Genomic DNA, 24,103 nt, shown 5'->3' on the forward strand with positions numbered 1-24,103 from the left:
TAAGAATACTGCCGACCGTTAACGTTATTTTGTATTTACATACAATGGCCAAGTCCCACAGTCCTACTTTGTTTTGAGGATGTCGTCAATTAGCACAGACAACGTGTTCCGCACAGGTTGACGGGAGTCACAGGTAACGTTACAAAAACATTCAGGACAGCTAGCTAACGTTACTAGAGTTTTTAATAACTCCTTGGCATGAGAAGGCACGTCGAAACAAGAGTTCAGGGGGTGCTCTCATTCAAAAGAGGATACACCCAGAGGCCCGAGAGAAAGCCCAATTAACGCTAACGCTAACTCCAAAGGGCACCGCCCGACAAACTTTAAAAACCTGAAAACGTTCTTATTGAAGCAAACCTGATGGTGTCAGCCTCGTACGTGCTCTTTTCCGTTAACTTCATTGGCGGAATGTAAACCAAGGTGGACAGCGCTGCCTACCGTGCTGGAGTGTGTCGAGCAATTCTTTTAGGTAGGTAGGTATTGACGCTGACTAAAAGGGATATGTGTAACTTATTCGTCGACATTTGACTGTGGTATTGTAACATTAACGACATCTAACTGCCCTGAGCAGGACAATTATTAAAATGTTGATATAACTAAATTAATAATATTATGTGCACCTTACCATGATGTTAAAATCTCTAACCCACGTACACATAACACATTGTCATTATAAATCAGAAAATAACATTCTCAGCTCGATAAACTCGAAAAACTACTAAAACCAAAGTGACAAAATAAATATATTTGCCTTTGACCTGTTTTTGTCCCTCATTAGCTTCCGTTACTTCTGAGGGTAACACGCATGCCCAAAGTAGCACCACCGCACCACATTCCCCGCTTCTCGCAAGCAAACATCTAGGAGCAAGCCAAATGATTTATGCTTTCTCCATGCTCGCCTGATTAAAACAACTTGGATTTCTCGTTCCAATCTTTACGAGGAGTAACAATCTGACCGTGAAGCTGCAATCAATCTATGTGAGTATTTGGCGTGTGTCTGATTCCTCATTGTTTGAATGGAGGGCCCCTTCGTGGCAGCTCAACCAATTTGTCAACAGCATCAATGCATGTAGCTAAGGCAGGCGACTCACGTTACATGAGCAGACTGGTATTAGCTCTCGTATTTAACCAGTTGATATATCTACTTTGGGTTATTTCTCTTTTTCTGACTTCAAATCCTTAATGTTGAAATAAATATATTACGTTACGGTATCATGATGATACCGTTAACTTGTTAGCTAACGCTACTGTCAGAGTTGAACTTCCCAGCGAAGAAATCCCGTGTCGCCCTTTGTTTAATAACTATTCTTACCAAATGCGTTGCATTTCAACACGAATTAACGTTAGCGTATTTGTAATTTTTCCAACTTGCTCGAGTTAAAGTCTTAACTGTCTGTGGACAATTTGTTAGCTAGCTAGCTAGTCGTTTTAACTTGGACAAGGCCAGTTAACGTCATCTAGCTAACTGCTAACTAAAACAAGCTACACGTAACGTCATAGCTAGCTAGATACAGGAGAAAGCAGCCACACAGCTCATGGGATCCTAACGTGAACATCTACACTAGGCAAAATAGATTTAAAGACAGCATTTACTGAGAATTAAAGCGTCTGTCCTCGTAATTGCATAGCTATGACATGTTTCCTCTAACGTTAGCTATGTGAAAAAAAACACTTGCCATAAGCATAAATATCAGTTTGCTCATTTTGTCAATTCAATCTGGCATATCACGTTACTGTACAGCACCGGAGTTATATTAGGTAAGTATCCACTGGAGAAATTAGTGTTACACTTCAAATTAATTGGAAGACCAACCAATACAGATAATTATTTGAAATCACACATAAGGTACATCAGTGACTACTGTATCTACGGCTGTGTACTGTATCACAGCCAACACTGTTAGATGTCACGTTGGCCGACGTAAAGCCTGCATGTTGCTCTGTCTTCCTCAGAATGTGCGCAGTTGGTTATGCATTGATCCACTGTGGTTGTGTACTGTAACAGCACTGACTAACTTAGAAAGCATGTCCTTCTTAATTGATTTCAATCTGTGTTTTCTGTTTCAAGATCGTGCTCGATAGATGCTCATTTCCTCACCATGGCAACAGAAGACAAGAAACCAGAGACTGACACCAAACCTCCAGTTGTTCCATCAGCATCTGCCAGTCAAAGCAAGGTTTGGATTTCTTTAATACCTTCTGAGATTTTCCTGCAGCTTCCCCTTCTATTGCAAATGCAGCTTTATTTATCATCATTTATGTTGTGGTGAGAACATTCCTGTTTTGTTTTCATTTACAGTCTGCACCTGCCAAGCCAAACTACAGCCTGAAATTCACATTAGCGGGCCACACTAAAGCCGTCTCCTCCGTCAAATTCAGTCCAAGTGGAGAATGGCTCGCCAGCTCATGTGAGTTCTTCCTCCGTTTCCTTTAAACCACAAAAACAATTAGGGATGCAATACACAACTATTTTCATTTTCTGTGATCTGCCACCTATTTTCTCAATTGTTTAGTGAATTAAAAGTGGATGTATGGTTACTTTCTGTCCCAGAGTCAGAACTAAACAGGGTGAAGCAGCTTTCAGTTTCTATGCCTCATATCTGGAATAAACTCCCAGAAACCTGTAGATCCGCTGCTACTCTCAGTTCTTTTAAATCAAGGCTGAAGACCTTTCTTTTTGATGCTGCCTTCTTTAAATGACTAATCATTTCTTTAAATTTCTTATGCTGCACTGTAACTTTTATTCTTGTGTTTATGTGTCCTAATGTTTCTATTTGTTTTTAACTGTCTATTCATGTGTTTATTAGTTTTAATGCTTTGATTTTTAACTGTTGTACTTGTGTTTTATCTGTTTAACTGATTTTGTGTAAAGCACTTTGAATTGCCCTGTTGCTGAAATGTGCTCTACAGATAAAGCTGCCTTGCCTTGCCTTGCCTACAAAGAATGGCATTCACAATATCTCACATCTTCATCACCGTGGGCTTCATGGAAGCACAGAATGTTTGGCGTTTTTCTTGGGAAATTAAGTGTAAAATGTATAGCTGGCAAGTCATTTTCTTTAGATTGAATAATAAATGTATCATTGCAGGCCACTATACATTCTATTTTGTTCTTTGCCTTTTATCAGGAAGTATTCCATATTGTAAAATAAATGTAGAGTAGAGTGCCTGGCTTTATGGAAGCTGTAGCAACACTGATCACATTTGTTTTCTCTTTACAGCTGCTGATAAACTCATCAAAATCTGGGGGGCTTATGACGGCAAGTTTGAGAAAACCATATCTGGACACAAACTTGTGAGTTTAACAGATCCTCATCAGACGGGATTGCATTTGTCACTTGTTCAATACCCTTATGAAGTACTTATGGCTTGGGCAAAAATGATTTTAAACCAGGCTAATGTGGCCCGGTTGGCCCAGTTGGTAGAGCAGGCGCACGTTTACATAGAGGTTAATGCTTTGACTCAGAGGTCCAGGGTTCGAGTGTGACCTGTGGTGATTTCCTGCATGTCTCCCCGTCTCTCTCCCTTCTCACTTACTGTAGCTGTCCTGGCAATTTTCACCACTCATACGTTTTCATAAATTGCAAGCATTAAATCTTCATAAACGAGCTCATGCAGCACACCATTTGAAAGCTTAAAGTCTCATGATTCGATCAAGCCCACCCACAAAGCATAAGATGACTTAGTTGTAGTTATAATCCTGTTATGAAGTAAATAAATACAGAAAGATCCTGCGCCGCTAGTTTCTAAAGTGGAGTGTGCACCCATACCTTTATCCTCGTGTCTTTATTCACAGCGGTGAAAGATCACTAAAAACCTTTTTTCCCCTACATCGCCAGCAATCCAAGGAATTAAAATATCCAAGCCATTTAATCCAAAACGTGCTGGTCCCTTCACGATCTTGTAGTTTCTGGCCAAGTTTCAACAGAAAGAAAGTTAGACAGAAAGCTATCATTTGTGGGTTTTGATCGCTTTTCTCTTCTCCCCCGAGTCTGCCACATTGTTTCTTTGCAGACAGTCAAATTCTCTGACGTCTAAGCATGTGATTGACAGGCGATAGAAGCCAATCCCTCTACTGTAACCCGAGATGGCCCTAATAGAAGCCAATCATGTTGCAGAGTTCAGGGAGGACCAACGTGGGAAAGATCAACATCCATCCTTCCAGTTAAAACTAGATGTTATGAAACCGACCCCCCTGTTTAGCCAATAAGAAGACGAATCGATTGATACCAAACTTGACCAGAAAATTTTAACCAGCTATGTCAAAGCAAAAATAAGGCCTTCTTATTGCATTTCACCATTTAATCACTTTATATTATTATTTATTATTATTTATATTATTTATTGCTATAAATTTACATATATAGTTATTTCAAGTATGTGTGTGATTGATGTGGATGTGTTTTTATATTTGAGAAGTTTTGTATTTTGCAATTTTTTGGCTTTTTTCTTTGCACTTTTCAAAAGGAAATAAGAAAAAACACACAGACATATTTGTAGAAATAACTTCATAAAATATCCATTTTCTGAGTGTTTTTCTTCTGGATTTTTTCTCCATTAAGTTGAGACATGTGGCTATGGTACTGGTTTTGTGTGTAGCCCATCTGGTATTTTCACAGTAGTTTTCTAATCATTTTACAGATGCTTTACTTGGACGGAAATAGAAATTCTCTGTTCTAACCTCTGTAGCTCTGTGTCAGTCAGGCCAAGAATCACTCTGACACTTGGAACAAAAAATTGTGAGTGTTAACTTCCCGATGACCTCAGGCACATCTCAGAGGGCCAAAGGATGTGGGAACTGTATCACTTTTGTTTTGGTAAAACATTTAGGCGAGAAAAGCATGTATTTTCAAGTGTCTCCAAAGAGGTTTTACAGTGTCTATTTGATCTGTGAGTATCAGTTGTCACTAGGGCTGCTTGGTTATGGAACAAAAAAAATCAATCACAATTATTTTTGGTCAACATTGTAATTGCGATTATTTAAAACTAGTACTCACTGACTTTTGGAAAGTTGTTGCAGTTAAATTTTAAAAACTGAAACGGTTAAACAAGTAAACAGTGGACACACTTTGAGCTGCGAAATTTCCCTTTTTTCCCGTTTGAATATTTCTCTTCATTCAGAACGCAAGACAAATTAAGTTTTTCTCGCTTAGTCTGCAATTGTGAGTGTTTTTGGAGCCGGAACCCTAATTCAAATTTGATCAATTGCTCGGCCCTAGTCAGAGTGAGGCATGGTTTTACTGTTTTCCCGTTTCTTACACCGATTCCATCCTTGCTGTCCTTCTCCAAACTTCAGTACGGTGCTCTTAATCCTTCCCCCTGAACCTGCAGGGTATATCCGACGTGGCCTGGTCCTCTGACTCCAACCTCCTGGTGTCTGCGTCGGATGACAAAACCCTCAAGATCTGGGACGTGAGCTCGGTAAGAGAGCAGATTTAATGGACTAAATGAAATGAGTTGTTGTATCGCTGGCAGTGCAGTCGGATCCATGCTCGGTGCCCCTGCCGCCTTCCAGGGGGCTTCACCATGTCGCCGAATTAAGCACGCACCCCTATAAATAAACAGTAGGAGACACAAAGGCTGCAACAAGGGCTGACATTAAACGTTTTACAAAGTATGAAAATGAAACGATGCATCTGTGTGGTTTCAAGTTCAACTTTGATCACTGTTAAACGCTGCAGTTGCTCCCAGCAGTAACTAGCCCAAGGTAGGCCACTGCTGGCCGGGCTGTGAGTGTGAAGTCATTTTTACCTTGTTGTTACCAGCAAGAATGTGACGTTTAGCTCATTTTTTTTCTTGTTTTTGTCTAGGGGAAATGCTTAAAAACTCTAAAGGGTCACAGCAACTACGTCTTCTGCTGCAACTTCAACCCCCAGTCCAATCTTATCGTGTCGGGATCGGTGAGTACGAAGCTTCTGGCATCAAACCGCAGTAAATGGAAAGCACATGTTGGACCTTTTCTAAAGCACTCACTTTTGAGCATTCTAACGGTCTCTGGTTGTCTGTTTTTTTTGGGAGGGGGGGGCAGGCTAAAACGTGATTAATGTTTGTGGGTTTTCTTTTTCTTGCAGTTCGACGAAAGTGTAAGGATATGGGATGTGAAGACCGGGAAGTGTTTGAAAACATTACCGGCTCATTCCGACCCTGTCTCGGCTGTAAGTTTGTTTTTATTCTTAAAAGAACCCATATTGTAAAAAGTGAGATTTCCATGTGTTTTTTTTATTTATTTATGAAGCAGGTCGAGGTGCTTTATAAATACTGTCAAAACGCTCGGCCCACACAGGACAGAGACTGAGCCTTGTAGATAGAGGGTGAATGCCGATGTATGCACATAGACAGTATGAGAAAACCCATCCAACATTAAAGCATGTAAACATGTTCTAGTAGAAACCTGAACATGAGCGAGACATGGGACCTTTAACAGTAGAGGAATCTTCTGGACGTCAGACCAGCGTGGTACGGTAATGTGATGATGTGTTTCGGCCTGCAGGTTCATTTCAACCGAGACGGCTCCCTGATCGTGTCCAGTAGCTACGACGGCCTTTGGTGAGGACAAAACCCAATTACCCCCTTTTTATTTATTTATTTATTTTTAACATCGGCTTGTCTTTATCCCTAGTCCACATCCACTAATCATGGTGCGTCTTTGCCCTCGCTAATTGCACATTAAAAAAAAGCCAAGCTGTGGTCCTCATTAGCAGATTTCCGCTCAGTAACACCTAATGGATCTTATTTGTCACAGTGCGGCAAGCAATTACGTGCCATTTGTTTGTGTGCCGTTTTTTTTTTGCTTGCAGTAGTCACAAGTGAAGACAATCACTTGGGGTCTCATAGCTGCTTGAATAAAAAATGTGCAGGATGTGTGCTAAATAGAAATTTCCCCCATGAGTGTAAGCGTGCATGTGGCATGGCTATGCAGAAAAGCTCATTAGCATTGTTACACCGGTATTCTAAAACGATAATGCTATGCTCACATTCAGTATCTTTTAATTAAAGCGTCTAAACACGACATGCAAATAATTACAACTCCATGCATGTCATTGGAATTGCATCACAAATGGAATGCGCCTGCTGCCCTGCTGTCTGTGCGTCTGGCTGTTGCCGTGACTCCCAGACAGACAGTTACGTTGTCGGGAGTGCTCGTCTGGTTCGCCTGGCAACACTTCCCACAGCACGTATTTGTGTCGCTGAGCTCGATCCAACGAAAGTCTTTCTTCCACGAGGGTTTCCCCCAGCGTACTGCAGGCCCAGTGGTCCACTGGGCCTACGTTGACCCTATGGAATCTGTCTAACCGCTTTCTGGAATTCCATCCACGATACTGGTATCCCAGAAACCTTTGGGCTTGAGACGGCCTCTAGCTCACCCAGTAGAGTGTGCGCCGCATGTCGGCTGAGGCCTTTGCAGCGGCCCATCCACCCATTGCTCTCCCCCTTTTCCTCTCCACCCGCTGTCACTCTCAAATAAAGGGGAAAAGCCCCAAAAAATACTCTTAGAAAAAGAAACTTTTTGGTTCTACATGATTGGGCAAGGCCTTCCTTTTCTTTTATGCTACATTTTCAACAGTCAACAGAACAAAAACATGTCTATTTGAAAGGACAGGTTTTTTTTTAAATGTATTTTCAGGCTAAACATAAACACAAAAGTCAAAGATTAGTTAGTTGTGACAGAAGCTAAAAACAGGTAGCAGATGAGGATGACATCTCTGATACCGTGTGTGTCCGCTTCTGTCCGCATGCTTCCATTCATTCAGAGTGTTACCTAACAATGAAATGTCTTAATAATTAGAATAATAACCCCTAATCAAATCAATTTGTTTTTTCTCCCATTCCCAGCCGAATCTGGGACACGGCATCGGGCCAGTGTTTAAAGACACTCATAGGTAAGATCGGCCGGCATGTGCGGTGCTTTCAAGGCCCTCTCAGTCCCCGTTGACATTGTTGCATTTTGTTCAGATTTTCACCTCATTCTCATGCAGTTTATCACTGAAAATAAGTGTCTAGATGCTGTATTAGGTATTTTAGATACGACGGGTGGAGAAATATTTTTTTGCCACATTTTTAAAATCAATTCTTTTCCCTAGAATCAATATTTTCTATTTCTTTATTTTAACCGATGATTTTGTCAGAGCTCGACAGTAACGGTCGCCTGGTGTCCCTTGGCAACCGTTTCGTGGTCTCTGGTTGTCCCCTTTGGCAACCAACTGTTAGATATTTGTTTTTGTTTTTTAACACTGGAAAATGTATTTCAAGAGAAGTCAAGAAAGACAAATTGCTCCAAATAAAGGCAGTTTAAAACATGGCAACCGTATTGTCAGTTTCGGCAACCGGAAGCTGATGTCTGGTTGCCAAGCCGGCGCTGGGCCTTGTTCTGTTCCACGGAACTACATCGGATCAGTTTCCAGCCAAACCGAGCGACATCAGAACATCCATGTTATGTACTTTTTTGACTCACTGACACGTGATGTGCATTCTTCTTAACCATTAGTTTTTAGAAACGTCACTTGATATATTGTCTCTAGAAGTGTGTTATCCAAGTGTTTTTTTCTGTTAAAGAAGGAAAAGGTCCCAGACCTGTTGGAAACTATGTGGAGTGTGGTTTGTGCGCTGTGCCTCTGACCTGTTGTTTGTGTCTACGTTAGATGACGACAACCCTCCTGTGTCATTTGTGAAGTTCTCCCCCAACGGGAAATACATCCTGGCTGCTACGCTGGACAAGTGAGTGTTACGTACCTGCCGTCGAGTGAAGGCAGTGCTACTTTTAAGTGAGAATTGGGTTTTTAATTTACGCCAGCAGAGGGCGGTATAACACAGTTTCACAAAGTTGTTACATATGATTAACAGACTATGGGCTTTACATATGCACTGCTGTATTTGTGTTTACTTTGCAGCACGCTGAAGCTGTGGGACTACAGCAAAGGAAAGGTGAGCAGCACCTTCAATTACTATGTTATTCTTTTATTAGACAATACCAAAAAATCATCTTGCAGGTCTTTTTTGTCGATAGATAATATGAACGGAGAGACACAAATCTTAGTTGGCAGTGTTTCCTGTAGCAATGGGGGCAGGTCTGTCCAAACAACATTCCTCAATTGAAAAGAATGTTGAAGGACAAGATAGTTTCAGTTTGTCTTAAAACTAAGAAAATATGTCGTTCGACTACTCGCCCTCAACGTCTCGCCGAAGCTCCGACAATGGTGTGTCTGGTACGTGACAACGTCACGGTCTTCGGGTCAATAAATGCCATCCAACAATTCTTGGCTCAATTCGAACGGGATCAAATGAGTATTTTGTGGAGAGCCCTGTTCATTACTGCACATATATTTTCTCGACCGGACGGGGAGGGACTTTGCCTGTCTATAATGTCTCATGTTTATGTGGTTAATTATACCAACTCACTCCACTGGCATCTTATTCCTGAGTCCAGAGGATAACAAAAGTAGAGTTCATGTGTTTACTAGTAAATACTTTAATACGTCTGCTGCTGTGATACAGAGAAAGTAACTTTTCATTGTTTCAACATTTCAGTGCTTGAAAACCTACACCGGCCACAAAAATGAGAAGTACTGCATATTCGCAAACTTCTCCGTCACCGGTGGAAAGGTAAGACCGAGTTCCCGCAGGTTTCTCCAAGTCAAATTTAAGACTTTTTTTTCTTTTTTACGTCTATTATGACTGCAATTTTAACCTTCATCACAACATCAACTAAGCCCTATAATCAACTTTTTTTTGACCACTGGATCAAAAAAGATGAACATTAGAGGTAGTGTTGCCTAGGAATAGAGAAATTAAGATCTATTTAAAAACATTTAAAACCTAGAACATAATACTTCAGCCAGTTAGACGTTTTAACTCTTGTTTCTACAAGACGGTGCGATAACGTAACACAGGATTTGTTTCCTTTAAAAAACACACATATATATATATATATATATATATATATTCCTTCTTTGTTCTAATAAACCCTTCCCTGTATTTATTTAGTCTTAATTAATCATGGGTGTGTTTTGGGCGTAACATGCAATCAGCCAATCAGAGTGTCATCTCCCATTCCCTTTTAAAAGCCAGGCGCGTTTGTACCTTGGTGCATTGCTCTTATGGAGGATTTGCACCGTCATATTTGTATCCGTTGTATGTGTGTGCGTAACAAGCGTAGTGTGCGCACGCTGTGAATGAGCCTTGGCTCTTTTTACTAATGAGCTGTTAAAAAACAATGAAATGCTGTGTTACTGACTTAAGACCTGTCTTGCAGTGGATCGTGTCAGGCTCCGAGGACAACATGGTTTATATCTGGAACCTGCAGACGAAGGAGATTGTGCAGAAACTCCAGGGCCACACAGGTACAGGAGACACTTCGCTGAAGTGTTAATATGCTTTAACACTTTGTCCGCTGTCTTTCCCTAAGCAGATAGATTTTTAAGACATGGATATCTGTGGCTGTATTCCGGGTGCAATATGTTTCGCAGCTCTTAGCACCCTTTCATTTTCCCGTCTTGTCTCTCCTTTTCAGACGTCGTCATTTCGACCGCCTGCCACCCGACAGAGAACATCATAGCATCGGCGGCTTTAGAAAATGACAAAACCATCAAGCTATGGAGAAGCGACTGCTAAGCCTTTTTTTTTTTTTTTTGAATCTTTTGGGCCATTAATTTTTTTTTTTTACATTTTCTTTCTGTTTCGTTGTAAGAAAAGAGGACTTGTATTCTAACAGAGAGCTCCTGTGCGATGCGAGGGCTTTCAGGTAATGAAATTGAGCAAGGAGAACCCAAACGAGACCCACCAGCCACGGACGGTATCAGCCCAAACCACAGGCCCATCTCACATGCTCCACGTGTACGTCTACGTGCCAGATCATGTCCTCCACGGGGGGACGCTGGAGACTTTTGTCATACTCTACAGTGTTGATACTCTGTTCCGGTGCTTCATTTTTTTTTTGACATTTCATTAACTCTGATGTCACAGCTTGGTACCAACTCCCACACGTGCATTTCTGGTTTTCAATAAATGTAATGCTTATTTGGCTTTTTTACAATTGCCTTTTTAATTTGTCTGTGTAATTGTGTAGTGTTGTCTAAATGGTGTCATGGTGATTTAACTTTGACATCATGCTTTAGGTATAAAAAAGAAATTGCATCTAAGGATCCTTGTGACTTTTATTTATTCAAGTGGCACTATTTTGTTTTCTGAAACAACCAATGCCAGAGCTCATGTGTGCATGGTGTGCCACATATTCAGAGTTTGTAAGTCCTATTAGGGCAACAAACCTAGTGTTGGGCAAGGACGTGAAAAAGGAAAAAAAAAAAAGTTTGACAGTTACAAAAACAATTCAAATGTGAGGTCATTTTTTTTACATTTGTGTTGGAGAAGTTCATTAAGTTGCCCCTCTTTGACAGTGACCAAATGCAGTTATGTTGTGTTCTAGATTTGTACATATACCACTGACTATTGTGGCTTTGTTGTCATGGTCTCTTCTGCTTGATTAGCTCTTACTGTAGCTCTGCACAGGAAGCCAGCAGCGTCTGTCCTCTGTAGCTGATCTGGAGTTTTATGGAATACATGTTTGCATTTGACAGCTATAACCTGTGACTTAATAAAACCAGTTTTTGTATGTTTCATGTTACCGAGTCGTGAGTGAACGTGATGTTGAATGGATTTAGTTTGTATTTTTACGTGCATCTTGGAACATTAGCCTACACAAAATCAACCGGCAGCAGTCAATCTCACTTTAATAACTTTTTTTCTGTCCATGAAAGAGAACAACCCACAATGAACAGATGACAAAATTCCATCTCCTTTAAAATTGACAAAATTATAATGAAAGACATTCCCATCTTGCAGCGACAGGTTGAAAGAAAAAATGGCAAAGTAAAGGCGACAGTTACCGCGGTGCCAAAGCCAACAATTCCTCGCACCTTACATTTTCAGTCTGAAAATGGCCTCGTTGATAAGTTCCACAACATATACAACAGTTCGCAGGAGAAGAAGGGGGAAAACAGAGTACACAAGCAAGGGATAAAATTACCTTTTGTACAAAAATAGATCTTTTTTTTCCAAGTGTTTTTTTTCTTTTCTTTTTTCTTGAACCTTTTACCGTCGATGCAACACAGAAAAGCAGTGATTGTGTCACAAGCTCAGCTTTTCCTGATCACACTTTTTGAACATACACTTGCCAAGCAACACGCACATTTTGGAGGGTTTTAAAGTCATAACCATTTAATTTTTTTCATATTTGTTTTGAGGTCCAGGATCGATTTATTTTTATAAAGTCACGGTTGAAATGACAAAAATGCCCCAGACATTTGTGGGGAAAAACCCACCACTCTAAATCTCTGAGTTGTAGAACAGCTTGGTCTGAAGGACTTGTCTCCCTCTTTCAATGTTGGAAATACTCAAGGAACAGATCGGTCGATATATATTTATAAATATATACACATATACATATTAACAAAATAGAGCTTTATGTTATAAAGCGTTCATGTAGTTGATCATTCCCTGTGGATGATCCTTTCTTTATCTAGTCAAGAAGATGCTTGTCTGTTCATTTCCTCTTACATCATCCACGTTATGGCTTAAGAGACCTGCGCTGGCCAATCACAGTAAACTGAGGAAGAGACATCAGGGAGCAGGGGGATATTCGCTTTAAAGTTTGCTTTTAGTTACCCAGTCGCAAAAAAACAAACGTGTAATCTCTTAATATCTGCTTTGCTTGATTCAAATTGGTAACATTCCTCTTAAAAAACAAAAACAAAAAAACAGCAATTCTAGCCACGTTGATAACGTATTATCAAAATTTAGTTTTTGTTTTTAACAGGCAAACGAGGTTGCAGAATATAAATACTGTAAACGGAGCTCTGACTGGCCGCCAATAGGGTCACCTGGATAGTTAATATAGTACAGGCCACCTCACTGAAACGGTCGCGTAATGATCAAAACCACAAGCCAATAGGTCACTCTGAAGTTATTGCTTCTTTTTTCAGTTTTAAAAAGCACAGACACCGAGGTTTTGTCTGATCAAAATAAACATTAGTCCTAAGAGAGAAAGTGCCGTCTTTTTGTCTGATTAAATACTTGTAGAAAAGAATTCAAGTAACGTTGCAATGCTGCGTTTCCTTCACTAGAGGGAGCGCACAGCTCTTAAAATCGCCGCCAGCATCCCTCACACTCTCTCATCCAAACTGCTCTCCAACTGAAAGGGAAATGTAGTCCTGCTTGCATCTAATGCACAGTCTCTGACATTTTAGAGCTGGCATCTGAACCAACTCTTTGCTTTTTCTTCATAAGGTAAGAGATCCCAGGGTGCCTGGGGATCGCTGTCACAGAGCTGCATTACCATGGGTGAAGTTACCCCCAAACCCCCAGTCAGGATGAAAAATTACCACATGGTCTTTTATCATTGATGTTTGAAAGGAGGAAACCCAGCTCATGGAGACATGGAGTCCTGATGGTGCCACCTGAATAATTAGATTTTTTCAGACTTTATTATTATGTCGTTGACAAATGGAAGAAAAAGAATGAGCGATAAAATTAGCAGATTAGAGGGCGGATCATAAACCAACAGCTTGGTGTTGCTGCTCTGTGGCCTGGACTTCATCTCATTATAATGTGGCGCTTTAAATTAAAGGGAAAATGTAACTTGTAAACTGGAGACAAACTCATTTTGATATAGACGGTTAGACACATAGTATACTTAAACAATTTCAATTAAAAGCCTTATCAAAACCAGCACTACAATTCCATTAATAAAAATCCAATTATTGGTGAATCATATGCTGCATTTTCTGTCAATGCATAATTGAAATACAAATCTAATCCATATTACATTAACTGTATTAAAACTACGAGTTGATTAAAATGCAAAACACTGGAAAAAAAGGTTGACATGGCACACTCAGGACTCCATACTCCTCAGACCAATAACCATCATCAGTTGATGAAAGGACGATGAAAACACAGTGCTCGGGGTTGTTCTTAATCCAGGTCCAGATAGTCAAGGTGCTTATGAAAGAGAATAAAGTGACTAAGCATATTTAGCCTGGATTTCATTCTCTTTTAGTCCTCTTCTCATATCACCCTCATGTGCCTGAACTCTGCTATGCTCCACTTCTCCATAAAACCCCTTCGGATGAGGGCTGATAGGTAACAACACCACTACACAATGACTGTCACATGTCTGAATAGTGGGGGAAATAACCTAAGTAAGGCCTTTTCTCTGCTCCAGGAAAGTAATACAGCGAGCAAACCCACACGTGTCAAACACTCGACCTGTTTGAGCCGACATGCACCCGCTTTGAGGACAATCTTTGGAAATGCACTCGATGCATAGTTTTGCAGCAGTTGCAGCAGTTAGAGAAACGAGAGGAGGGAATTTGTTTTGTTAAAAAAAAAAGCAGAAAATGGGCATAAAGCATATTTATACATAACATGGAGACGTCTAACATTTCAGTTTGACTTGAATGACTCTTGGTTGTCCAGAGAAGTGCAGAGAGAGCGAGTGTGGCCGCCCCTCCGAGGAGGAAAACAATCGGGGCGTTCCTGATCCGGCGTGGGCCAAATTCCACCTCAGAGGTCCATTACATCAACGCCAGCGCTCCGCTTAGGAACCCGACTCCGCTGTCATGAGGTTAAGTGCCAAGTAACAAAGAAATAAACAAAAATAATGGCTCTGCTGCAACGACAAGCACGACTCCCACATACTGTGAATGGTCCGATGAGTGTCAGGAGCTGACTGTCGGAGTGATGGAAACAGAGGTAACTGTGCATCGCTGACAATAACGTCAATACTGTAGACGGTTGTAACTTTATGTACAGGTAGATATGAGGTGTTTCAGATAAAAAGTAAAACTGATACCCGCTGCGTGGAGCAAGAAGGGATTTCTGAGTGTGGAGGTGTAAAATGGTGTGCTGAAATTCACAGGAAATGAGAAGTAGAGAGGCTGGAGAAGGGATGGAAAAAAAGGAGCTTGAAAGGCCGGGTGAAGCCACGGTGTCTCACGACGAGACCAGGCCCTCGCTTTCCAGCCGGCCCAGTTTGCCGTGATCACCTGTAAGGTCGCAACACAGGCCCAAAGGCTTGGAAATAAGGATGACCAAAGTTGTTCCTGCGCCTGCTGGTAGCCTTTTAGAGCATCATGGATGTTGCATGAGGCAGCTAAGGCGTGGCTAATTTACAACAGCCTGCAATCTTCCTGAGTGCCGAAGGACCGCACAGATTGTACTTAATAAGCTCTCCCGACTCTCGTCCAATCAATTAACATTAACCAAAGGGCTGACTGGTGAGCTAATATGCCGTGTCCTCCGCGGCGTTGCACAGTGCTAATAGAGTAAGACATGGTTTGGATGTGTTGGATTTGGGCAGAGACCTGAGGTTTTTGAGCACTTCCAGTCTTGTTAAGCCACCTCTGAGTTCTACTCCAGAAAGCTCACAGCTAGTGCAAGACCTGACGTGTTCATTAGAGTCCCGGCAGGAGCGCCGCCCCCCCTCCCCCCCCGATAGTGAAGTCCAGTCCTGAAAGAGAGAGAGAGAGAGAGGTCTCGGGTCCGAGGCTCTCCCAGTCCACGATTGTCCCGATCACAAAGCTGAGTGTCCAAATGTGACATCACCGTCGTCTGTTTTGTTTTGTTTTTCAAAATGCCTGCAAGCAAAGCTGAGGGTGTTTCAAATCTGACCATCTCTGCTTTTTCTTGTCCAGGTGCAGGAAAAAATGGAAGGATGAAAACGATGGCTCAATACATTTCTTTTGTCTTCTATCAGACCTTATATAAAGTCCATGGTTGTCACTTGTGTTGCTGTGTGAGTTTCATATATATATATATATATATATATATATATATATATATTCCTTATTTATATATTTTTACAAGGTATTAAACAGACCCATAGGCATGATGAATTCATTATTTGGAAACGCATCAAAAAGGGAGGAGGGGTAGAGGGAGGGACGGAAAGAACGGAGAGGTTCTTCATCCATAGTCGTCACATCATCTGTCCCTTAGCTGGAGACGGGACTTTTAAGTTTTGTTTTAGTTTTTTTTTTAAGTTTTTTTTTTTAAAAGGACTCTCTCCTGATCCATGGCCGGTGGGAGATGTTTGGGGGAGGGTGAGGAGGGCTCTGCTATTATGTCATTTGATGGGGGGCTTCTAGCATCTCCATGAGGAAGGTGTCGATGGGCGTGTCGCCGATGAGCTTGAAGAAGAACAAGTGCTCCAGACACTTGAGGCCGATGGAGCGCAGCGCTGGTAACCGTAACAACAGTTTGGCAAATCTGTCACAACACAAGACCAAAATTAGACACAAGACTAATATACACCTGATAAGAAGAGGGAGGGAGGGAGGGAGATGATCCTGATGCAAAATAACCTCAGAACAACCTCCACTGATGTTGCACGTACGTACAGTGCCTTTCTTATAATGTGCAGCAGCCTCATGCTAAAGCTCCTTGTATGAAGTAATGAAGTGATTCTCAAATGGCAGGTTAAGATTTTCTCTGTGCAATTGGGAGAGTTCCCCCATTGGAGCACTTGTACAAGCAAAACTCACACATTTGAAAAAATAAGAAAGCAAATAAGGAAGCGTGTGGGGATTTGCACGTGTCACGTCAGTGGTTGTTTTCCTACCTGCCAGGCTGGTCGGGGTACTTCTGTTTGCAGTAGGCCTCTAAAGACGCGTACACTTTTTCTCTCAGAGCTTCTACCTCACCTGGATTGGACAGACCTTTAGAATCTGTGGAGACACACAGACATAATATATATGTATATATATATAGAAAATAACAACAACAGCAACCCTACTGCTATTATTTTTATACATGTAGACAGGAACCTTGTGTCATGTGGATGTATACATTGTTTTTGTTCTTCCCATTCTTACAGTTTGTCACTTTTCTAGAGAAAACTTGAGCAAATCCCCTGCTCGGGGGAACATTGCGGTAGTTTAGAGTGGAGAGCAGTTGAATTTTAACCCTGCAGGCAGGTTGTGGACACATGTCACCTCATTCCGGGTTAGTCCAATTAGCACTGCGCTAATTTAAGCTCCACTGTAGGACTCCTCTTTGATTAACAGCACAAGCGCGTCATTGAGTAACATTTCTGATCAACAAAGCGTTGCACAAGGGATCAACAATGAATGAACATTTGTTGCTAATGGCTGGACTCGATCACACAGTGTGGGAAAGTAAGGACTGTGGGCCTTTAAAAAAAAAAAAAAAAAAAAAAAGTAAAATTTTATTTTATTTTGTTTTTAGCCTCGCCGTCTCCTCCTCCTCCGCCGCCTCTTGTGAACCCCTAATTAAAAAAGAATCAGGCCGAGACGTGAACCGGGGCCAGTAGGCCTGGATGTGGCCTGAACAAAATGTGGAACACAAGAGGATCAGTGTGTGTCTGGGTGAACAGATCCACAGTGGCCCCCAGAGGGACGGAGGGAGGCTCCCACACCGAGTTATTAAACACCCAGGTCCCATTCATGACTTTGGTTTAGTTTACTTTGGTACCATGTGGATGAGGTTCAAATCCAGAACAGCACAAGGATAGCATAATCTTCTGCCATAATAAGCTTTCTTTGGCCAGAGATTTCACAGGAGGATGTCATTGTTATTTAATAAAGAATATATTGGTTTGCCCCCCTGCACATTCATCAATCAAATATGCGCTGTATCAGCTTTTATTTCGGGCTCTCTACCTCAGTGCTATGCAGAGGTCAGAAGCCCATCCGTCTTCATTTTTCAAGAGAAGTCAAGTTCAAAGACAACGCCGGCAAGTCAAAAGCCAGTTCCCAATTCTCCAGTTACAGTAATGAGGTCAAGCTGAGGCAAGAAGTCAAAAACTTAGAGTGATACTCCACCCTAAATGTTGATGTACAAACTGTACATAGTTTCCTCACTCCAGAAATCTGCTTGGATTCAATTGTTTACAAAAGATCTTGATGGTGACACCCTCTCCTTCAGTAGGCCAACATTCCAAACATACAGTATGGCTGAACACACTGCCTCTGTGCCCCGCTATCAAAGCTAGAAAGCTCCACCTCAAGTAGTGCATCTATACACATTTTGGTGAAAATATGAAATGTCAGAGACAGTGGAAAAGTGGATTATGCTTTAGGGGTGGATTTGAGAAGTTTCTCTGGATGTTTTGAGACTTTTGGTACCACTGTGAAAAGTTGTTGTCGTTGGAATCAGTGTACCCCAATTCCGGCTGTAACAATAAAAGAAACAACAAACTCTTTACAGCCGTCTGCCAAGCAAACTGCAGGAGAGACTTTGATACTTAAATATAGATTTTAAGGGTGGAGTATTACCAAGCTTAATGACTCATATTCTATTTAAGAATATTAATATCAGTGGAATGCTTTTTTTTCTTGGATATAGTTAGAAAAAGCAGCAGGACTACAGCACATAAACTTTAATAAAAGTCCCACTGCACTGTGAAACACTGATATTCAACAAGCATGTCTACAGTGTCGTGGATGCTTATTATGATGTGTGGTAAACCTTTAAGCTGTTGTTTCAAACAACAGCTTAAACCCCCCCCTCCACAACCGCTTCCACACATGTACCTGCTGCATTCTGACTGTTTTGGTTCCAAGTGAAATTGAAACTAGAATAAACAGAGCTTGTTTCAAACCACACATCTCTGAAACACCTCATTTACAGCTTCTTTAAACTGCCACCGCAAATGCAAGCTTACATCTAGTGATATTTACCTGGGTTGAAAAGGACTATAGCTCGAAGGCACCCCAGTTCCGTCTTATCCATCTGCATGTCCCTCATCTTTGACACCAGTTCTGTGAGCACTCTGCACAAAAAGAGACAAAAAAAAGGAATAAAAACAGAGATGTGGCTCATTCAAAGTCAGGCAATGTTTTTAAGCCTTCTTGGCTACGGGGATTTTTTGTGTTATAACAGACAACCGAGAGCCAGGGAAGTTAAGATCACGGGAAACCATTCGAGTCTAATTGGTACATTTTTGTAAATGAAACACTACGCCTTGTGTAAATTACCCAGACTGGGACATTAAAAGTATGTTTTTTAACTACTGTCCAGCTTAAATCCACACACACACACACACACACACACACACACACACACACACACACACACACACACACACACACACACAATTAGATCAGTGGAAAAGTTTACAACCCTGCAAAGAAAATTATATTTAGTACGTGGTTTTCATAAAAAGGAAAGCCACAGAGTAAACACAAGCTGTAATCTAACACCCGCGCCCCCACTGTCTGTGTGTGACATCACTTGTGGGAGTGTCGGTACGTGGAGTAGCTCAAACTCTTCACCCCTCTTTGACTCGGTCACACCCTCTCCTCGTCGCTCTTTATTTTCCCTCTTCTGTAGCCCCCCCCCCACGGATAGTAAAGTCAATTGTGGCTCTTAGCTCATTCTAATTCAATTTGTTCCGAGGAGGAACAACAGGGCTAGAAAAAAAAGAATAAAAATTGGAAATAGGAAAGACTTAAGTGTTTAAGTTAATCAGTGTCTTCATTTGTATGGTGAAGAGAGAGAGAGGGGAGTAGATAAAGAAACATTATCGGCTCTGCGCATCTTAATGCTTGCCACGGTTAATGCCAGAGATGGAATATGTCCTGTGGCTGTGAACGCCGATGATTGAGCACAGAGGCTCAGTGATCAGAGGGGCAGAGGCACAAGAAAAGGGAACAAGAAGAAAATGGAGGAGAGCGGTTATTCAAAAGATGGACTGCTGTTATTATAGGTCTGATGACAGCACCTGTAACTGATCTCTGATTCTTCAGGAACTTGCAGACTACAATTTTCATTTTCAAAATGAGTCATCTAAGCCAGGGGTCTTCAATGTTTTTTTACACCAAAGAACCCTTAAGTGAAACAGAGATGAAGCAGGGACCCCCTACTACAGTGATTCCCAAAGTGGGGGGTCGCGAGCCAGAGAGGGGGGGTCGCGAGTTGATTTCCAGAAATAAAATAAAAATTTAAAAACGATTAGAAATAGCTGTTAGCCATGATTTTAACACAAGATAAACTAGTGGCTAAATTTAAAATAAAACCAAGCACTAAATAAAAAGGGAACAGCTGTTTTGATTTTCTTTCTTTCCGAGTACGGTCTCCAACATTAACCTACAACTGCCGGGATTCCAAAATACTGGAACCGCAAGATTCTAACTCTTAATCTGTCATGATAAACACCTAATTGCAATTTTAATGCAGGTACTGTGTTAGGATATCTTTAGAAAAACGAAATAACACCAAAATGTACAATTTAACGTGTTTAATTATACACTTGAGTTGCCCAGGTGCTTCAATAACTCATATCATGGCATAGTAAAACGTAATTATTCCATTCACATCTGAAAATATGGTATGTAAACATGCAATAACACCTAAAATATTTTCTTTGAACATTTATAACTAACCTAACCTGTCACTGCCTCCGTGTTGGTGTCTGCTGTGGTGCGCATTGCTCCTCGGACCGCGTCCCCCCCACCCCGTGGTCGACCGCGCACCCGCTCCCTTTCCTCCTCTAAACTCGTGTCTCAGCTCCTCTGCCAGTTGCTGCCTGAACTTCCTCCAGACAATGTCCCTGCTGGTGCCCTCCTTGGAGAGGATGTGTGTGATTCCAGCCAGTTTGAGGATGTATAAAGTTGTATAAACACGTAGGCAGCCACCGGCCATCTAGCTCCGTGTCCCGCTCCTTCCACAGAGCGAGCGCCCGGCGCTGCCTTCTGGTCCAGAACGGAGTCCATCCACGCCGTACTCACGGTGGTAGCAGCGTTACCAACCCGATCTTTACCTTCACCCCATTGCTGATGCCCACAGTTGTTACTCCAGACCGATTAAAACCAACACCACGAAATACCGAATACGGTATGGCCGAAATGGTAAAAGGATTTTTCTTTTTTTTGGCCTAGTGTGTAATGTTATAAAAACTATTTTAATTAAAATATAGAGCTTTTTACTTGCTGTGCTCCAACATACTGCACATCCACCTCATTAGGTGAGATTAAGTTCAAATTAAAGTAATGAGTAAATTACTGTGAATAATGTCATGGCTGTTGTGTTATTTTGTGTCGTCAATATGCTCATGTTTGGATACGCCTGTAGTGCGTGCGCGGTGCGCGCAATGTTATAGTGGGGGGGGGGGGTTGGGGGTGGGGGGTGTCGCGAGTCACTGCACCGTTACTTTGGGGGTCGCGGGCTGAAAGTTTTGGGAACCCCTGCCCTACTACATATTGTATCAAATTAAATAAATAAAACTGTGCCTACAATAACGTGTATGGCGACCTAAAGCCTTTTGCATAGAATGCCAAGGTATTAAAATAGCCTAATAATTGTTGGCATGATTTAATAAATCATGTTTTAATGTTAAAATGTAGCACAGTGAATCCTTAGGATTATGTGTATTTGTGAATGGCCACCTTAGTGACTATCTTCTTACTTATAGCCCAGTAAGCCTACCGTCAGTGGGGATTCATATTTGCAAAAAATATGTTAGATTCATGTTTAAACTTCTTAAGTAAAAAATAAAAATAAAACTTAAAAAAAATAAAAACTTTAAAAAAGTACCAATTATTTGGAGGCCTTTCTGTATTGACTCTGAGGACCCTCTAGGGGTCCCGGACCCCTTGTTGAAAATCCCTGATCTAAGCAATTAATTTATGTCCCGAAAAAATATATTTACATACATTTGCTTGTGTCTTCTATAACTTTCTAAACTGTGTATGTCAGTTGAGCTGAAGGTGTGATGCTGCTGAAGCGACAGCGCAGACTCCTGAGAGATCTCAGGCTGTCAGACAGCTAGAATGTCAACAACAGTCACCACAGTGCTTCCTGCGCACGCCCCACTACACGGTGAGGGACTTGTGCATGGATTTCTTTGGTTTTTGACATTTTTTTTGAGCAGTTCAGTGTTTCTTTGAGACCCCTGATACCTACTGGTGTACATATTTAATAAACTGGAGTCGATCAATAGTTCCTGTGCTGCTTTGCCTTTCACAACTTACAGCCTAGCTGTAATATTGCAGTAGAAACCATAAGGTCATATGCTGCAAAAACACAAAACCCCTTTCTAGTAAAACACACTTCTTCTTTGAAGATGTAGCTAATGCTTTATTAGTAATTCAGTAATGTTTATTAATGCTTTGTAGATTGTAATTAGGGGTTTCTAACTTTTGAGCTACTTAAAAAAACAAAGCAAAGCATAAGTTACTACTAAGTATGCCTAACATTTTATGCAAGTGGTGTACAGGTTTAAAGTAGTCACTAAGTTATGTATTAATGTTTATAGATCGATAATAAGGCATTATTAAGGTCCACTTTTAAGCAACCTAAAAACAACAAAGTAAATCATGTTGGAGTAAAAACCATGCAAAAGTTGTCATTATTAATAGCTTATTACTGACTGATAAAGCCTTTATAAAGGATTTGTTAGCATTATCAGAACTTTTACTTATACTGTTATCACTTTCTGGGACTGTCACTAAGGGGTGCATACATTTACAATAGTTATTAATCTAGTAATGATTTACAGACCAGTAATAAACCATTATTAAAAGTATGTTATAACCCAAAATAAGTTATGCTGCTAGCCAAACATTTTTTCATATTCTGGTTCCTCATGTTGTCCCAAGTAACGGCTCATTATTAACCTGTAAAACATGTATACATTATTTCTCATTATTAACCACTAACAAAGCAATTAATTACAATTTACAAACCAGCTATGAAACATATTAGCTGTGGGTTGCACATAGATTAGTTTAAAGACAAGAAAGTTTAGCTATATGATAATTATGACCTGTCAAAGATGGCTCCCACTCCCGCACTATGGGCGCTGTTGCGGTGGACGTGCAGCCCGGTCGCCAACAGGATCCCGTCTTTAATCGTTATTGAACGGTGCGAAAATGATGCAATGAGAAGTTCATTCCAACCTGTGGCAGAGATGGGGAGAAGGATCGAGGGTAAGTATGATGGAAGAAAAAAAACAAAAAAAAAACAGGCAAATCCTAGTACAAAAGTTCACACAGCATTCAAGCAAAATTAAACTGACAACAGAGGGGGAATTCCAATGAATCAATTAGGCTGCGCGGTAAAAGCGTGCAGCTTTCTCAAGCACATGCATCATGTTATTATGAAGACATTTAAATCATGCTTTCTGAAGAGACAAGCGTGTAAAAGGGATGAACTGCGCCTGCCATCACAATAAATACAACAGACTTGATGTGCCAAAGCAGGGGCTTGACAAAGAGAGCACTGAAGACACAAGACGCAGCCTTTTGAGTGACAGGGCTCCTTTAACTGTTCTGCCTGGCAACACTCGCCTATTTTCCCCGGAGTTGAGTTGGGTATGAGAGGAGCCGTGATGCTTTTATGCGTGATACAGCAGAACTAAAGCGGTTATTTATAGAAAACCTGAGAGCCGAGAAGAGACGAGCTCGCCAGAATAATGTCTTTCTCTGCTTTGCTGACGTCTCTCCATCATTATATGTGCTAAAGATAAGAAATGATGGGAGGACTTTTTTTTAGGGTATGAGATGTGAGGTGTGTAATAGCATTTTTCCCCCCTCAAGGTGGATTTAGAATATAATGGCGTAAAATTTGAACGACAGGCAGGCAACCAGGGCAATGTGCTGAAAAAAACCCAAAAGACCTTTGTGCATGTTAGTGATCCTGAGCGGTTAGCTTGCTTTCTCACATACAGCAGATACACAGAATGAGCTGTTCTGACCTTGGTTAGTCGGACTCTCGTCTCAGTTACATAACCAAGACAGTTATTCATGGTTATGGCCAGATTAGTGTATTCAAGTTCTGTTTGGCTAATATTATTCTACATCTACAGATACAGAGCGAGCACTAGCACCTGTGATTCAGTGTGTTTTCGGAAAGAAGGTTTCTTTTAACGGCTAAGACCTGTTTTTTTTTGTCTATATTCTAAAATCAGTGGGTATCTACTTTTGATCAGGATCATACAAATGAAGCACCTATTTTTTAACCGAGATAAAACAATGGTTATTTAGCTAGCACTCAACAGCAACATAGCTGGTTAGCTGTTAGCACGCAGGTAAAGTCTCATGGAAGCTGTAGCTGTTGAATGCTAACAAAAAATATGCTGTTTTCTCTTTGT

General features: G+C 41.1%; 3 protein-coding genes across 9 annotated transcripts in view; 1 reads left to right on the forward strand and 2 right to left on the reverse strand.

Annotated features, from left to right (window-relative positions):
* Window positions 1-602, reverse strand: part of LOC116704095 (bromodomain-containing protein 3) — a 9,362-nt gene extending 8,760 nt beyond the window's left edge. For both annotated transcript variants that reach the window (XM_032539331.1, XM_032539330.1), the window contains exon 1: window positions 358-602. The gene's annotated coding sequence lies outside the window, so the exon portion shown is untranslated. The remainder of the gene's footprint in view (window positions 1-357) is intronic.
* Window positions 603-790: 188 nt separating this feature from the next.
* wdr5 (WD repeat domain 5) lies at window positions 791-11,612 on the forward strand. 3 transcript variants are annotated; one of them, XM_032539343.1, is made up of 14 exons: window positions 791-978; window positions 2,069-2,177; window positions 2,300-2,408; window positions 3,222-3,295; window positions 5,332-5,421; window positions 5,811-5,900; window positions 6,072-6,155; window positions 6,491-6,546; window positions 7,834-7,880; window positions 8,640-8,715; window positions 8,889-8,922; window positions 9,526-9,600; window positions 10,250-10,337; window positions 10,508-11,612. In XM_032539343.1, the coding sequence occupies exons 2-14, from the start codon at window positions 2,100-2,102 to the stop codon at window positions 10,606-10,608; spliced, it is 1,002 nt and encodes a 333-aa protein (XP_032395234.1). In that variant the 5' UTR covers window positions 791-978; window positions 2,069-2,099; the 3' UTR covers window positions 10,609-11,612. The 3 variants fall into 3 exon arrangements, with proteins under 3 accessions (XP_032395234.1, XP_032395236.1, XP_032395235.1); XM_032539345.1 differs by having other exon boundaries at window positions 796-975; window positions 2,065-2,177; XM_032539344.1 differs by having other exon boundaries at window positions 796-975; window positions 2,071-2,177.
* Window positions 11,613-12,048: 436 nt separating this feature from the next.
* rxraa (retinoid X receptor, alpha a) overlaps window positions 12,049-24,103 on the reverse strand; it is a 124,357-nt gene continuing 112,302 nt past the window's right edge. For all 4 annotated transcript variants that reach the window (XM_032539334.1, XM_032539333.1, XM_032539336.1 and 1 more), the window contains exons 8-11: window positions 22,778-22,910; window positions 18,693-18,784; window positions 16,613-16,718; window positions 12,049-16,260 (exon numbers count right to left, since the gene is read on the reverse strand). In XM_032539334.1, the coding sequence (XP_032395225.1) occupies window positions 16,113-16,260; window positions 16,613-16,718; window positions 18,693-18,784; window positions 22,778-22,910 (479 nt within the window). In that variant the 3' untranslated portion in view covers window positions 12,049-16,112. The remainder of the gene's footprint in view (window positions 16,261-16,612; window positions 16,719-18,692; window positions 18,785-22,777; window positions 22,911-24,103) is intronic.

This window comes from Etheostoma spectabile, chromosome 16, assembly GCF_008692095.1.
Source record: "Etheostoma spectabile isolate EspeVRDwgs_2016 chromosome 16, UIUC_Espe_1.0, whole genome shotgun sequence".
NCBI lineage: Eukaryota > Metazoa > Chordata > Actinopteri > Perciformes > Percidae > Etheostoma > Etheostoma spectabile.

Excerpts from the sequence above, each read along its gene's own strand:
- wdr5 (XM_032539343.1), top strand. The coding sequence starts at position 2,100 with ATGGCAACAGAAGACAAGAAACCAGAGACTGACACCAAACCTCCAGTT. Across the intron at positions 5,901-6,071 it reads ATCTTATCGTGTCGGGATCG|TTCGACGAAAGTGTAAGGAT; the intron begins GTGAGTACGAAG and ends TTTTTCTTGCAG. Across the intron at positions 7,881-8,639 it reads GTGTTTAAAGACACTCATAG|ATGACGACAACCCTCCTGTG; the intron begins GTAAGATCGGCC and ends TGTCTACGTTAG.